General features: G+C 51.2%; 1 protein-coding gene across 1 annotated transcript in view; it reads left to right on the plus strand.

Annotated features, from left to right (window-relative positions):
* The window catches only part of LOC119964653 (retinoid isomerohydrolase-like), a 56,669-nt gene that overhangs the window by 16,682 nt on the left and 23,250 nt on the right, over positions 1 to 16,737 (plus strand). Inside the window, exon 5 of the mRNA XM_038794411.1 lies at positions 2,867 to 3,008. Within this exon, the coding sequence (XP_038650339.1) occupies positions 2,867 to 3,008 (142 nt within the window). The remainder of the gene's footprint in view (positions 1 to 2,866; positions 3,009 to 16,737) is intronic.

Genomic DNA, 16,737 nt, shown 5'->3' on the forward strand with positions numbered 1-16,737 from the left:
AGAGATACTTGGTCATTCAACCAGGGAACACCAAGACTGGTTGGATGAGAATGGCGGGGACCCAGGAAATATAAGCTGCAGGTCAAGTCTTTTCTGTACTTGAAACAGCAACACAATGTAAAAGGTCTATAGACAGCTGAAGGCTGAGGTCAAGCAAAAAATCCCAATCTGAAGATGGTGGGTGGAGAAAGCATAGGAGATCCAGCAGGTAGCCAACAACCATGACGCCTGAAGCTTCCTTAGCTTGGAGACCAAGCTCTAAGCCATTGGCAACACCTTCACCAAAGTGTTCGAGAGCATAGGCCTTGTGCTAAACATCATTAAGAACATAAGCAGGAGCAGAAGTAGGCCAGTCGGCCCATCGAGTCTGCTCTGCCATTCAACGAGATCATGACTGGTCTGATATGATAATCCTTAACTCCACTTTCCCTCCTTATCCCGTATGTTACGATCCAAGTTGTAACTGGATGGAAAATCCTACTATCAACAGAATCAACATCAACGACTAGGTTCATAGTGCCTTCAATGAGCCAGTGCTGTCTTCGGCCGCCTGAGGAAGACAGTGTTTGAATACCAGGACCTCAGACTCTGCACCAAGCTCATGGTTTACATAAGAGTAATGCTATCCACCTGGCTCCAATGTGATTCAGAGATATGGACTATGGACAACATGCAGCTCATAACCCTTGAAGCACCACGAGCACTGCCATCCGCAAGATCCTGCACAATCCATTGCAAGATAGAGCACCAACATCGATGTTCTCGTTCAGGTCAACATCCACAGTATCGAAGTATTGGACCACGCTGGCTGGCCACATTGTCCACATGCCTGATGGCGCATTGAAATATGCATTTCTGGATCTTGTCCAGCGATGGGTTGATCCAGGTCACGCCGGGCCTCATGAGTCTGGTAACTCTCGCGAGGTTTTTCACCTAACGCGAAGGACAATTTGGCTCTCTCCCGGGATTCAACTGCCGCATCCCAACTCAAATCGGACACAGCAAGGTTGTTGAATCAAGCCCCAGATTTATTATCCAAATTCAAATTCCACTGGCCTGACCTGCCAGGTCAGCCCTGCGCTTGGCCCTAGTCCGCCCCACCCCACCTCTGACTCTCCTGGTGCCCCCTGACCTGCGCTAGCTCGCTGATCCCTGCCCTTGGCGGCCTGCCTGTTCTCCCGTCCGAGCGCTCGGTCCTCCCCCCACACACCAGGGACCCATTAACTAATTGTATCCCACCGTGCCCTTTCAAGCCCTTAACCAACCCCTAGCCCATCCCCTATCAGAGGCCCCGATCTCCCGCCAAAAGGTACCAAGTGCAGGCCCCCCTTTGCAGGCCCCCCCCCACCACCCCCCCCCCCCCCCCCCCCCCCCCCATTGCAATCCCCCAAAAACACCCTAAACAGTGCGCCCTCCAGCCCCCACTCTCTGTCCAGGCTGAAAACAATCTTGGATAAAACATTACAGTACAGGATAATTTAACAAACCGCCGCCACACAGAAGCTTCTTCTTTTAATAAAATTCCACACCTAATCAGAGCTAATTAGGTTAACAGACCGCCGCCACTGTACAGCACTGAAAGAACTAAGTGCCCATTAGTTCAAGTCCAGTTTCTTATCTTTAATAAAATTCCAAACCTGTTCTGGTGTCTCAAAGTAGTAGTGGAGTTCCTCAAACGTAACCCAAAGCTTTGCAGGATACAGCATTCCAAACCTCACCTCCTTTTTGTAGAGGGATGCCTTTACCTTGATGAATCCTGCACGCTTCTTGGCCAGCTCCGTTCCCAAGTCCTGGTAAATGCGCACCTCGCAGTTCTCCCATCTGATGCTCCTCTCCGCCTTGGCCCATCGCAGCACACGTTCCCCGTCAGCAAGCCGGTGAAAGCGGACCACCAAGGCCCTCGGTCGGTCGCCCGTCCTGGGCTTCCTTGCGGGGGCTCTATGTGCCCATCCAACTCCAGGGGTTGAGGGAAGGCCTCCGGTCCCATCAGCGTCTCAAGCATACCCGTCACGTATGCGCCCACATCCGACCCATCGCAGCCCTCGGGGAGGCCAATGATCCTAAAATTCTGCCTCCTGGCTCTGTTCCCCAGCTCTTCAAGCTGCTCCTGCATCCTCCTCTGTCAGGCGTTCAGCTCCTCCACTTCGTGCTCCAGCTCCGTTACCGTGCCCGCCTGGCTGGAGAGCTTCGCCTCGACCTCCCTGAGCGCCTTCCCTTGGACCTCCTGTGTCTCGACCATTCGGTCCATCACCGCTCTCATTGGGTCCAGCGTGTCCCTCCTCAGCTCGGCGAAGCAGTTCTTGAACTCCATCTGTTGCTCCCTTGGCCAGTGAGCCTCCGCTCCCCGGTCCCTGCCGTCCGCCATGCTTGGCCGCCCGGTCTGGGGTCCCCGCTGCTCCCGCTTCGATCCTTGCCGCTCCACTCGACCACTTCTAGTCCAGCTGCCCATACCCCGGAAAGGAAGCCCCTTCCCTATCGTCTCCTACACCGATTCAGGCTGCCAGGTCCCAAAAAAGTCAGTTGAAAAAGGTCAGTTTGCCCATCGCGGGCGGGAGTGATCCGACCTGGGACCTGTCCCCTTGAGGGCGCCACCAGAACCGCTAGATACATTCTCAAACTTGCAAATTGAGATTCAAAATTCTATAGTCGTACTTTCTGTTTCCAAAAAAATTATTTTTATCTTGGATTTAGTCCCAGTGGTTCTCACTGACAGGCAGACCAGAATTCTCCACAAGTGTCAAGATTACCACCTTTACAACAGGATATATCTAAGATAAATAGAGCTTAGCCTATAGAATATTTTCTACCTGCAATATTTTCCTTTGATCTAGTGTTTTTTAAAACTATTTATTTCTCCGTATTTCAGGTTTTTTTCCTATTTTGAAGGTTTAGAAATCACCGACAATGCTCTAGTAAATGTGTATCCCATTGGAGAAGAATATTATGCTTGCACTGAAACCAACTACATCACAAAGATCGACCCAGAAACACTGGAAACAATACAAAAGGTTAAGTTCTGCATTTGATCCATTGTTCAAATTGAATGGTGCAAATAACCATTGCGTTAACAACGAAAGCAATAAGCATGAAATGCTGTTGGCGTACAGATTTTGCCTGGTATAATACTGTAAATGAATTGAACAATGATCACATAGTTCGAAATGGAATGGTTTTGCTTCACAGGATTTCCATCTGTTGCAGAGGTAAGATAAATATGCCAATAATTTTTGTTTTATTACTCCATAAAATGAGTGAACTGGTTTATTTTACCTTTGAAATATGGGTTCAAATCCTGTTGAGATGGATAGAAGGAAAAATTTAGTTTTCACCTACCTGGGACAGCCATCTGTGAAATTGCTTGTCTAAGCCTAAAGCAGTTATTAATCTATGTTGATTCATAGTGAAAAGCTGTAGGTTACAAAAAGATAATGATCTATAATTTTGCTATATTTTTTTTCATGGCACTGCTATTTTCTAATGAGACCCATAGTATTATGCATCCTTTGGAGAAGATTAATTGTTACGCGTATTGCTGTTAAAGAACAAATCATTTCCAACTGAACTAGTTTGCTGTAAGGTTCATCTTAGTACTTCATGGAAAACATACAGGGTCCTAAATTCAACACTGTTGCTTCTGGCAAGCAGACACAATTATACCCTATTTAGTACAACAGGGGCCTGTACTTGCTTTGCCTAGGAGTTTGAGCCAATACTAATTGGTTCCACTTTTATTCTTTCAATGGGCAGTTGCCTGAGATGAATGTGAAACTGAAATGAGGCTCCGGCATTCATTTCAGCTTCAACATGTTATATATGAATGTTGAGCTGTCAAATCAGCGGTTTTTAAATGGATTAATATAGGCTTTAATCAATCCGTATTTCTGAAATTTTAATGCCATTATTTGAGCATAAGGACCCTAAAACTTTAGAACTATGGATTATAAAAACATGCTTTTAATATTTGCTCTGACTTCTTTCCCATATTTTTAATAATAATCTTCATGATTGTCACAAGTAGGTTTATATTAACAGTGCAATGACGTTACTGTGAATATCCCCTAGTCGCCACATTCCAGCGCCTGTTCGGGTACTCAGAGGGAGAATTCAGAATTTCCAATTCACCAACAAGCATATCTTTCGGGACTTGTGGGAGGAAACTGGAGCACACGGAGGAAACCCACACAGACACGTGGAGAATGTGCAGACTCCACACAAACAGTGACCCAAGGCCAGAATTGAACCTGGGTCCCTGGTGCTGTGAAGCAGCAGTGCTAATCACTGTGCTACCGTGCCGCCCCAATAGTTAATGCATGTGCCACAGTTTCTGCTTTCCATTTCATGTAGATGACATCTTTGTTCACTTGGGGCCTTTCTGGTACTTGGTGTTTGATAAGTGATTCCTGTTTGTTTTTGTTTTGAACCTGCCTCTACAAATCAATTAGAAGATGCAGAATTACTTCTAAACTAAGAACATACTTTAAGAACATCCTAATAATTGAGCAGTACATTTGTTTTAGAACTAAGAACAAAGAAAAGTACAGCACAGGACCAGGCCCTTTGGGCCTCCAAGCCTGTGCCGACCATGATGCCTGTCTAACCTAAAACCTTCTATACCCCCGGGGTCCGTATCCCTTTATTCTCATCTTATTCATGTATTTGTCAAGATGCCCTTTAAACGTCACTATTGTACCTGCTTCCAGCACCTCCTCTGGCAGTGAGTTCCAGGCACTACGCACTGTGTAAAAAATACGACCCTCGCACATCTCCTCTAAACTTTGACCCTCGCACCTTAAACCTATCTCCCCATGTAATTGACTCTTACACCCTGGAAAAAAGCTTCTGACCACTCTGTCCATGCCCCTCATAATTTTGTAGACTTCTATCAGCTTACCCCTCAACCTCCATTATTCCAGTGAGAACAAACCAAGTTTATCCATCCTCTGCTTTTAGCTAATGCCCTCCATACCAGGCAACATCCTTTTGTAAGTGTTGATGCACCCTTGCCATTATATTCCCTTTATTCACTGTTACAATTTGCTCCCCAATTTAGGCGACGGCATAGTGGTATTGTCGCTGGACTAGTGATCCAGAGACACAGGGTAATGCACTGGGGTCCCAGGTTCAAATCCCACCATGGCAGATGGTGAAATTTGAATTCAATAAAAATCAGGAATTAATACTATAATTTTTTTTAAAAATAATTTTTATTGAAATTTTTTACAACAACAAACAATGAAAAGCAACAATAAAACACCATAATAAATGTAACACCCCAAGACCGTAGCAACACATGTATCACACCCCCCCCCCCTTTTCCCCCCCCCCCCATCCCCCCGGGGTTGCTGCTGCTGCTGACCCAGTACCCTATCGCTGAGCCAGAAAGTCGAGGAAAGGGTGCCACCACCTAAAGAACCCTTGTACCGATCCTATCAGGGAAAATTTGACCTTCTCCAGCTTAATAAATCCTGCCATGTCATTGATCCAGGCCTCCACGCCTCGCATCCTTCCACTGTAGCAAGATCCTCCGCCGGGCTACTAGGGACGCAAAGGCCAAAACACCGGCCTCTCTCGCCTCCTGCACTCCCGGCTCCACCGCAACCCCAAAATTGCGAGTCCCCAGCCTGGCTTGACCCTGGATCCTACCACCCTCGACACCGTCCTCGCCACCACCTTCCAGAACTCCTCCAGTGCCGGGCATGCCCAGAACATATGGGCATGGTTCGCTGGACTCCCCGAACACCTGACACACCTGTCTTCGTCCCCAAAGAACCTACTCATCCTAGACCTGGACATGTGGGCCCGGTGCAGCACCTTGAATTGGATGAGGCTAAGCCGCGCACATGAGGAGGAAGAGTTAACCCTCTCCAGGGCATCAGCCCATGTCCCATCTTCGATCTGTTTGCCCAGTTCCCCCTCCCACTTAGCCTTTAGCTCCTCTACTGACGCATCCTCCACCTCCTGCATTACCTTGTAGATATCAGATATCTTCCCATCCACGACCCAGACCCCCGAAAGCACCCTGTCATCACCCCCTTCGCGGGAAGCAAAGGGAATCCCTCCATCTGCCGCCTAGCAAACGCCTTTACCTGCAGGTACCTGAACATGTTCCCCGAGGGGACCCCAAATTTCTCCTCCAACTCCCCCAGGCTCGCAAACCTCCCATCAATGAACAGGTCCCTCAACTGTCTGATGCCCGCTCTGTACCAACCCTGGAACCCCCCATCAATGTTCCCCGGGACAAACCGATGGTTCCCGCTTAGAGGAGCCTCCATAGAGCCCCACACTTCCCCCCTATGTCTCCTCCACTGCCCCCAAATCTTGAGAGTAGCCGCCACCACCGGACTCATGGTATACCTCGTAGGAGGGAGCGGCAACGGCGCCGTTACCCGGGGCCCCAGGCTTGTGCCTCCACAAGACGCCATCTCCAACCGTTTCCATGCTGCCCCCTCCCCCTCCACCACCCATTGTGCACCATCGACACATTGGCCGCCCAATAATACCCCGAGAAATTGGGTGGCGCCAGCCCCCCACCATCTCTATCCCGCTCCAAGAAGACCCTCTTCACCCTCGGGGTCCCATGCGCCCAAACAAAGCTCATCATGCTGCTAGTCACCCTCCTAAAAAAGGCCCTAGAGATAAAGATGGGAAAACATTGAAAAAGGAACAAGAACCTCGAGAGAACCGTCATTTTGACGGACTGCACTCTACCCGCCAGTGACAGCGGCACCATGTCACACCTTTTGAATTCCTCCTCCATCTGCTCCACAAGCCTGGTAAAATTAAGCTTGTGGAGAGTCCCCCAACTCCTGGCCACCTGCACCCCCAGGTATCTAAAACTCTTCACTGCCCTCTTAAATGGGAACCTCCAAATTCCCTCCTCCTGATCACCCGGGTGCACTACAAATACCTCACTCTTGCCCAGATTCAGCTTATAGCCCAAGGAGCTCCCAAACTCAGCCAACAGCTCCATCACCCCCGGCATTCCCCCCTCTGGGTCCGCCACATACAGCAGCAGGTCGTCTGCATACAGCGATACCCGATGTTCCTCCCCACCCTGCACCAGACCCCTCCACCTCCCCGACTCCCTCAACGCCAAAGCCAGAGGTTCTATCGCCAGTGCAAAAAGCAAGGGGGACAGGGGGCACCCCTGCCTGGTCCCATGGTAGAGCCTGAAGTACTCTGATCTCCTTCCATTAGTAACTACACTCGCCGTCGGGGCCTCATAGAGCAACCTCACCCATTTGATAAACCCCTCTCTACTAGCAGTACCCCCACTCAACTCTATCAAACGCCTTCTCTGCATCTAGCGCCACCACTATCTCCGCCTCCCCCTCCACCGCCGGCATCATAATAACATTTAACAATCTCCGCACATTCGTGTTGAGCTGCCGTCCCTTGACAAATCCTGTCTGATCCTCGTGTATCACCCCTGGCACACAGTCCTCTATCCTGGTGGCCAGGATCTTCGGCAGCAACTTAGCATCCACATTGAGGAGCGAGATGGGCCTGTATGATCCACACTGCAGGGGGTCCTTACCCCGCTTCAGGATCAAAGAAATCAGCGCCCGTGATATCGCACCAACAGGGGGCACACCAGATCCGCATACTTTTTATAAAATTCCACCGGGAAGCCATCCGGCCCCTCTGCCCCCTTCCTCACCACATTCCCACCCTTATCCACCAATTTCCCTAGCCGCATCTCGCCTGCGGAGCTGATGTGCCAGCATCCTGGCAGCCTTCTCCCCATACTCATATACCGCGCCTTGCGCCCTCCTCCACTGTGTCTCCGCCTTTCTGGTGGTCAGCAAGTCGAACTTGGCCTGCAAGCTACGCCGTTCCCCCAGCAACCCCTCCTCCGAGGCCTCCGCGTACCTCCTATCCACATCCAGGAGCTCCCCCACCAGTCTCTCCCTCTCCCTCCTCTGCCTCTTTCCCTATGAGCCCGGATGGAAATCAGCTCCCCCCGGATCACTGCCTTCAGAGCCTCCCACACCATCCCCACCCAGACCTCCCCCATGTCGTTGGTCTCAAGATACCCCTCAATACTTCCCCGGACCCTCCTACACACCTCCTCTTCAGCCAGCAACCCCACATCCAGACGCCACAGCGGGCGCTGGTCCCGCGCCTCCCCCATCTCCAGATCGACCCAGTGCGGAGCATGGTCTGAAATTGCTATGGCCGAATACTCGGCATCCTGCACCCTCGGGATCAATCCCCTGCTCAGGACAAAAAAATCTATTCGGGAGTAAACCCTATGCACATGGGAGAAAAGGAATACTCCCGCGCTCTCAGCCTCCCAAACCTCCAGGAATCCACCCCTCCCATCTGGTCCATAAACCCCCTCAGCACCTTGGCCGCCGCCGGCCTCCTACCCGTCCTTGAACTGGACCGGTCCAGTGGGGGATCTAGCACCGTGTTAAAGTCTCCCCCCATGATCAGGTCCCCTGCCTCCAGGTCCGGAATGCGGCCCAACAAGCGCCTCATGAAGCCGGCATCATCCCAATTCGGGGCATACACATTTACCAGCACCACCTTCTCGCCCTGCAGCCTACCCTTCACCATAACAAATCTGCCCTCCTTGTCCGCCACCACCTAAGACGCCTCGAACGCCACCCTCTTCCCCACCAGAATCACCACCCCACCGGTTCTTCGCGTCTTTTCCTGAGTGGAAAACCTGACCCACTCACCCCTTCCTCAGACGAACCCGGTCCGCCACCTTCAAGTGGGTTTCCTGGAGCATAGCCACGTCCGCCTTCAGCCCCTTCAAATGAGAAAATACCCGAGCCCGCTTAACCGGCCCATTCAGCCCCCTCACGTTCCAGGTGATCAGCCGGATCAGAGGGCACCCTGCCCCCCTCCCCCCGCCGACTAGCCATAGCTCATCGACTGCTCGCCCCAGGCCAGCACACCCCGCCCGACCCGTTCCCCATGACAATACCGCCTCCCCTCTGCCCCCCCGGCCCACACCAGCCCCCTCCTGGCCCTTCCAGCAGCAACCCGGTATTCCCCCCCCACCCCCCCCCCCCCCCCCCCCCCCCCACCCCCCCCCCCCCCAGGCTAGGACCTGACGCACGCGACGCACCCTCCTAGCCGCGACGCACCCTCCATGGTACTTCCGTGAGTCAGCTGACTTCTGCTGACCCCGGCAACTCCCGCCAAAACCCGGCCCCTCCCGACATGGGGTCATCCCCCCTCCTGCCACACCTCCTTGGCACCGCTTCAGCGTGGGAAAAACCAATAGAGTCCACGCCCCCACCGCCAGCTCCACCCCTCCTGCCCCGCAGCGCGGGAAACCAGAGGAAAGCCCGCGCTTTCACGCTGCCCCACCCCACCCTTCTGATGCAGCTCCCACCGTAGTACACAGGACCCAAAAGCCCCCAGACCCTAGTTCGAGTCCAGCTTCTCCGCCTGTACAAAGGCCCACGCCTCCTCCGGGGACTCGAAGTAGTGGTGCCGGTCCTTATATGTTACCCACAGACGCGCAGGCTGCAGCATTCCAAATTTGACCTGCTTGGCATGCAGAACCGCCTTCGTCAGGTTAAACCCGGCCCGCCGCTTAGCCACCTCCACACTCCAGTCCTGGTAGATTCGCACTACCGGAATTCTCCCACTTGCTGCTGCTCTCTTTCTTGGCCCAGCGCAGCACACACTCCCGGTCACTGAATCGATGGAACCGCACCAGCACCGCCCGCGGGGGTTCATTTGTCTTGGTCCTCCTGGCCAGCACTCTGTGGGCTCCCTCAAGCTCCCGGGGCAAATGGAAGGACCCCGCCCCCGTCAACGAGTTCAACATCGTGGCCACATAGGACGGAAGATCCGACCCCTCCAGCCCCTCCGCCAGGACCAGGATCCTCAAATTCTTTTGCCTCGTGCGAAAGTCCAGCTCTTCCAAGCGGTCTTGTCACTTTTTGTGAAGTGCCTCGTGCATCTCCACCTTCCCCACGAGGACCACGGCCTCCTCCTCCCGATCAGCGGCCTGCCGCTGCAACTCCTGAATGGCCTCCCCCTGGGCTGTCTGGGTCTCAAGCAGCTTGTTGGTAGTCGCATTCAGGGAGTCCAGCAATTCAGCCTTCAGCTCCGCAAAACAGCGCAGAAGAGCAGCTTGCTGCTCCTGCGCCAACTTCCACCAGTCCTCGGTGCTCCGCCGGCTGCCATTTTGTGCACCTTCCCCCGCTTTTTCTGGGGAGCTGCTGCAGCCTTTTCCTTTGCCCCACTCCGGGTGCGCACCATAAATTTCGGGGAATGTTCCTCCAAACACCTTCCCCCACCGGGAATCGTCGAAACAGCGTCGTTTGGGGCCCTAAAACAGGCCCGAAAGTCCTTTGATAGCGGGAGCTGCCGAATGTGCGGCTTAGCTCCGCATCACCGCAACCGGAAGTCACGAATTAAAACTATAATGATGACCGTGAAACCATTGCCGATTGTTGTAAAAACCCAAGCAGTTTACTAATGTCCTGCAGGGAAGGAAATCTGGTGCCCTTACCTGGTGTAGCCTACATGACCCCCACTGAAATGGCCTAACAAGCCACTCAGTTCAAGGGCAATTAGGAATGGGCAACAAATGCTGGCCCAGCCAGCGATGCCCACATCCCAAGAATTAACTTTTTTTTTTAAATTGAGTGACTCCAGAATTCATTTGATGCTACCTGGAACTCAGTGCTGCACTTGTTCTGGAGATTTTTAACATGCACTCCTCTTTTCCAAACTGGTTTCATTTATTTGCTTTGTTGCACAGTGACATGGTAGAATCCCGGAGAGCTCTGCTTGTTTGGATCATCAAACCAGGTATTCATTCTCATGCAGGAACAGTCGCACCATAATTAACTGAAAGCTGACTTGCTTGTTTGCAGCATAAGAGGAGTAAACCATTCAACTGTTCTGTTAGATCATGATTCATCTATACCTCAGCTCCTTTGATTCAGATGTCTTGATTCACTAGCCTAATAAAAATGTCAGTCTCCGTCTTGAAAATGCCACCATCCACAGTCTTTTGGAATGAGCTCTAGATTTCCAGTACTGTTTGTGTGAAAAAGAGCTACTGATTTCATCCTTGAATGCCTTAGCTCTAATTTTAGTTTGTATCCTTCATTTTGTATTTTCCTGACCAAGGGAAATGTTTTTCTCTATCTACCAGATGGAATCCTTTTTATCATTCTAAACACTTCAGTTGGATCATCATTCAGTTATCCTGATGGAAGTAATTTAGGCGGGATTTTCCGTGTGCCCCAGGCGGTGTGTTTTATGACAGCGGAGGTGGCAGGATATTCTGATCCTGTCGCTGTCAATGGGGTTTCCTGTTCTCTGCAGCCCCTGCCGCCAGAACCAGAAGATCTTGCCAGCGAGAATTCTGACCTTTATACTTAATCTGTTAACCTATTAGTTTTTTACTGATCCAACAACTTTATGAAGAGGATCTAAGTTTCAGTAATATTGTTTAAATATAGTTTGTCTTTCTTTCCTTTTCTGGACTTTTAACCACTTGGCTGAGAAATGGTTCAGTTTCATGTGTTGTACTTATGACCAATTTGCTTTTTCCATGTTCAGCATTGTGTGAGCAGTTTTTTTCTAGTCACCGAAAGCCTCAAAATCAAGACTTAAGGGATGGCTGACTCCAAACTGAAGTGTTTTACTGGTTTCTAATAAACCACTAAGATTTTGCTGAACCATTGTATAAACCACTTGTTAGAGATTCAACAATTGTACTATGGATTCTGCTCCAGCATAGACAATCCACCACTGAGTGCCCCAACTGACAATCCAAGTGAATTGGCGCACATGCCCAACAAATTTAGTAGCAACAGCTTAATTAAGTCTGCAGTGGTATCAGGCTACATGGGACAGAGGTGGTTCACCAAAATGCCACACAGCTCCAGGAGTTCATTCATATTAATTATGTTATGTTCTTAACTCAATTGCTGCCCCTGATTAAATATGCCCCCCATAATGCAGCAACTTCTACCTTAGAATTCAGGGTGAGACCATATAGTTCCTCAGATTGGCATTACAAGGGCTGATTAGATTGGGGTAATATATTAACATGGATAGAGGATTAGTTAATGGGAAGAAATCAGAGAATAATGATACACAGAGCAGGCTGTAACTAGTGGAGTGCCACAGGATCAGTGCTGGAGCCTCAGATACTTGTCACCTATATTAATGAATTGGATGAAGCTACCAAGGGTAACATATCAAAGTTTGCTGACAATACAAAGCTAGATAGTGCAGTGAATTGTGAGGAGGGTAAAAAGAAACTACAAAGAGATATAGACAGGTTATGTCAGTGGGCAATAATGTGGGGAAATGTGAGATTGTTACTTTCGGAGTAAGAATAGAGAAACAGAACATTTTTAAAATGGTGAGTGTTATGGGCCAGGGTTTAGAGAACCCCAAAGTGTATCATGGAGTTCACCTGACAACTTTTAATAGATTGTGGTATGGGGAGCACACGGCCCACTCTCCTGGTGTGGTACAGCAGAAATGGAAAAGTATTTTTTAAGGCAAAACAATGTTTATTCTATGAACTCAAGTTGACCTTTTTAAAACATACAGTGAACATCTTAGCAACCATTAATTCAAATACAACCCCCAAAGAATACAACACTAAGTAATCCTTTAAGCTTCCCTTTTAACATCCATAAGACGTAAAACACCTTTTACCAGAAGCACATCAGGTTAAAGTAACTACTGTTATTAGTTTTAAATCACCAAGATTGATTTACAGTCTTTAGATTACAAAGAGAGACTCTAATACACCTTCTGGCTATGACTGCAGCTATCCAGCTCTGAAAACAAAACTAAAACACACACTGCAGAAAAGAGCCTAAAACAAAAGTAAAAAGCTGACAGACAGCTATCTCCACCCACTCTCTGACATCACTGCAGTAATAAACACCCATTTCTGAAAGGTACTCTCACTTCAGATACTTATATACACACCCATTTATAAACACCCATTTCTTAAAGGTACTCTCACATGACATAAGAAAGTTCTAAATATTGATGTTCAGGGAGATGCTGTTTGGGGTATCCTTGTACAAGAAACACAGGAAATTAGCATTCAGGTATAGTAGGCATTTAGGAAGGAAAATAGCATGTTTTTTTATTGCAAGGAGGCTGAAGTAAGGAAGTCTTACTACAGTTGTACAGGGCTTGGGGAGGCCACATTTAGAGCACTGTGTGCTCCTTTGCTAGGAAATACTTGTAGTGTAGTGAAAGTTCAATAGTTTGATTCTTGGGATGAAAAGGTTGTCCTACAATAAGAGGTTTAGTAGATAAAGTTTAGAAGAATGAGAAGTGATCTCAATCAAACTTATTAGATTCTGAGGGGACTCGAGAGGGCAGATGTTGAGAGGCTATTTCCCCTGGGTGGAGTGTCTAGAATTAAGAAGCATCATTTCAGGATAGAAGATTCATCATTTAACACTTGGGTGAAGAGAAACCTTTTCACTGAGGGTTGCGAACATACCCAGGGTATGTGTCACATCACTTCAGGGAGCTGGGACTGATCGGCACCATCAGCGGGTCACTGTCAAGGGCAGGGGGTGGGGGGAGGATAACACACAGAGAGCTGAGCGGTGGTGCTCCTCAATTTATGCCATCGTCTGACCCCTGCCTACCTGCTGAGTGCTCGCATTACCTGCATGCAGTGTGCCCGCGGAGGGGGGGATACCTGGAGAGATGGGCTAAGGGTTCAGAGGTTAGCCCGCATTGTGGAAGAAAGTGACAGAGGCATCATACTGAGTGTTTAATGTTTTATACAATTTATCACTCTCCTGATGGTGCCGCTCCCCCATTCTCCCAACACCCCCCCCCCCCCCCCTATCTACCCCCTCCACCATCCCATCCCCCCTTCCCCGGTGCCCTCATTGATCCTCGATGTGCTTGGCCCTCCTGGCTTTACCACTGTGCCTAGGTGTGTCCCCAAGATGCACATCTGAGGTGGAGGCAACCAGCTGCTTACCTTGCCCCGAGGCCCTCGATGCCCCCAGCAGGCATCCTCTGGGGGCTCTGAGGCTGGAGGGCCACGGCTCACTTGTCGGCAGCACATGGACATTCGTGCTGCCTTGTCCTGTGTGCTGGCTGCGTGACATCGTGCACCAGGATCTCCACTGCAGCCACCACCCTAGCAGTGTTGGCCTCGGTGCCACGCATTGCCAGCGTCATCTCCTGCGCCCGTGGCCTCTGGGACTCCTCCAAGCGGCTGTGGATCTGTTGGAGTGGCACTGGTATCTCCCTCTGAATGTACTGGCCACTCCCTATCATCTCCATCAGCTCCAAGTACCTCTGTACCACGTGCTCAGCATCAGGCTGGGACCCAGCTGGGCCCTAGGATCCAGCAGTCCTTCGACTGATGTCTCGCCTGGCGGTTCCTGCCTTCATATGATGTACATCATCAGCAGTGTAGTGCTCACCAGATTGTGCCCCGAAGCCTGTTCACTAATATGTCCCACTGAGGTGTGTGTATCTGCACTGGTGGAGGGTGGGGATGACAGCTGTGACACGACTATGACGGCTGCATCCTCGGAGCTCCCCTCCAAGGTGATCTCGTGAGAGGGAAGCGAGGGTGAGGCCCAGGACCTGAGGAAGAATGGACATGTGGTCAGTGGGAGGGATGGGTTAGTTAGTAAAGCAATAACAACTCATGTTTGACTGGTAGAGCCTGGTGGTTTCTCACCTCTGCGGCGTCCATCAGCCTCTGCGTGGGTGACCGACCTGTCCTCGGCCACACCAGTCATCTCCAGGGCTCGCTCCTTGAAGGAGGTGAGGATTATTAAGTCTGGCACCCCTCTGCCAGTCTGGGCCCTCTCCTGGCGATTATGGGAGAGCTTTTCCTGAGGAGACACAGAGAGGGCATTGTTAGCAACACGCGTGGTTCTCAGTGGTGGGACGGGGCGTGGAGGGAGTGTTGGGGTGTGGGGGTTGAAGGGGGAGGGGGTGGAAGTAGGGTTGGGGGTTGCCTGGGGATTTGGGAGGCTGGATTCCCTCTTGGGGGTGGGAGAAGTGGGGGGCTTTGGTATCTACTAACTTGTGCTGTCCGGTGTAGGACGTTCACTTTTTTCCAGCACTGGAGGCCAGTCCTCCTGATCACATTCCTCGAGCTCACAGCTGTCGCCATGTCATCTCAGGCAACACTGGCTGCCTTGTGGCTGACTCTCCAGGACCCTCAGGGGAACAGGACATCCCTCCAGGCCTCCTCAGCGTCCAGCAGCCGCCTCAGATTTGTGTCCCCGAATCTTGGGACTGTTCTCCTCGACGCCATTGTCGTGAGCTGGCTAGGGTTGGCTGAGCAAGTGCACCTTGACCTTTAGTCGAGGGCTGGCCAGTGCAGTCCTGGCAAATCAGCTAGTGAGCCTTCATTTGTGGCGAGAAGCCCATGAAGCCTCGTTGAGTGGACTAATTAACGTTGAATTGCGTTGCCGGCCACATTGACCTGAGCGGCGGGGAGCTTGCTGCAATTCCCGCTCACTCCCACACTTAGAAATGCTTCAGGAGAATCGCGCCCAATATCTTTGTAATTATGTGATGGATGGCATTGTTCTAAGTCATTGTTCCAGATATTTCTGCAAACTTTGCCATCACTCCTTTCACAGATATTTCTTTGCTGACACGCAACCAATATGTGAATATTAGGCTGACCAATGGGATACTTTAGTGGGTGCATAGCAGGTGAGATATTGGGCATGATCTAGGCAAGTTCGCTGCAGGTGTGGTAGCGAGCATAAATTGCTGGTTATTTCCTGACAGCCGCCCCCGCGAGGCCGTCACCGGTATATAACATTACTTAGGGCACTTAATGATGCCCCACAGGCTTCATGGTGCAAATGACTGTCCCGCCGGCTGATTTGCTAGGACTGTGCCTGGCAGCTCCCCACTAACGAGGGGGAGCAGCGCTTAAACCAGTGAAAACACCAGACATCACGCAGCCATGCCACCGCGCAGACAAGCTCTCCAATTGAGAGATGCCAATCTGACCAGACTGATGGACACAGTGGATCCCTTTTCCCTCGGTGGGTGGGGGGTGGGGGGGAGGGGGGTGGTCGGAGAGTCAGCCAGTGCTGCCTGGGAGGCAATGGCAGCAGCCGTCAGATCGGGGAATGTCACCAAGAGGGCCTCCCCCAATGCTGCAAGAAACTCAATGACCTCCACTAGGTCACATGCATCAGTTGGCATTGGTCCCCTGGCAACGGACCCACCTGTTACCCCCCCCCCCACCCCCCGACGACCCTGGGCCTGGCACTGTCCCCCCAACACACCATCATGTCCCCCACCATCTTGTCACCTTTACCCCGGTGATGCATGAAGCGTGAGGCTCACAATGCCCCTCTGTGTCCCTGCAGGGGAAGTTGGCCCACAACAAACCGGAAAGGGCACAGATCGGTGGTGGGTTTCCAGACCTCAGGGTCCTCAACCCCTATGAGGAACGATCCACTAGAGGTCATAGGGTGCTGAGGACAGATTGGTCACCGGCATTGAGATTGGCCTGCAGCGCAGAGGTGATTATCCATCGGCCCCCATCCAGATGACCTTTCACATGTAAGTTGTTCATGCCAGCATGATGATACTCCCCTCCCACTGACCATCTTTCTCCCGTAGGATCTCCACCAATGGTGCCGGCCCATCTTGGGTGAGCCCCCCCCCCCCCCCCCCCCCCACCCCCCCGGCCCGCCCCCAGGTGGCACCAAGAGAACGCCTCGGAGGAGATCTCCGAGGATGCCATCATCAATGCAGCACAGCTTG

This window comes from Scyliorhinus canicula, chromosome 4, assembly GCF_902713615.1.
Source record: "Scyliorhinus canicula chromosome 4, sScyCan1.1, whole genome shotgun sequence".
Taxonomy (NCBI): Eukaryota; Metazoa; Chordata; class Chondrichthyes; order Carcharhiniformes; family Scyliorhinidae; genus Scyliorhinus; species Scyliorhinus canicula.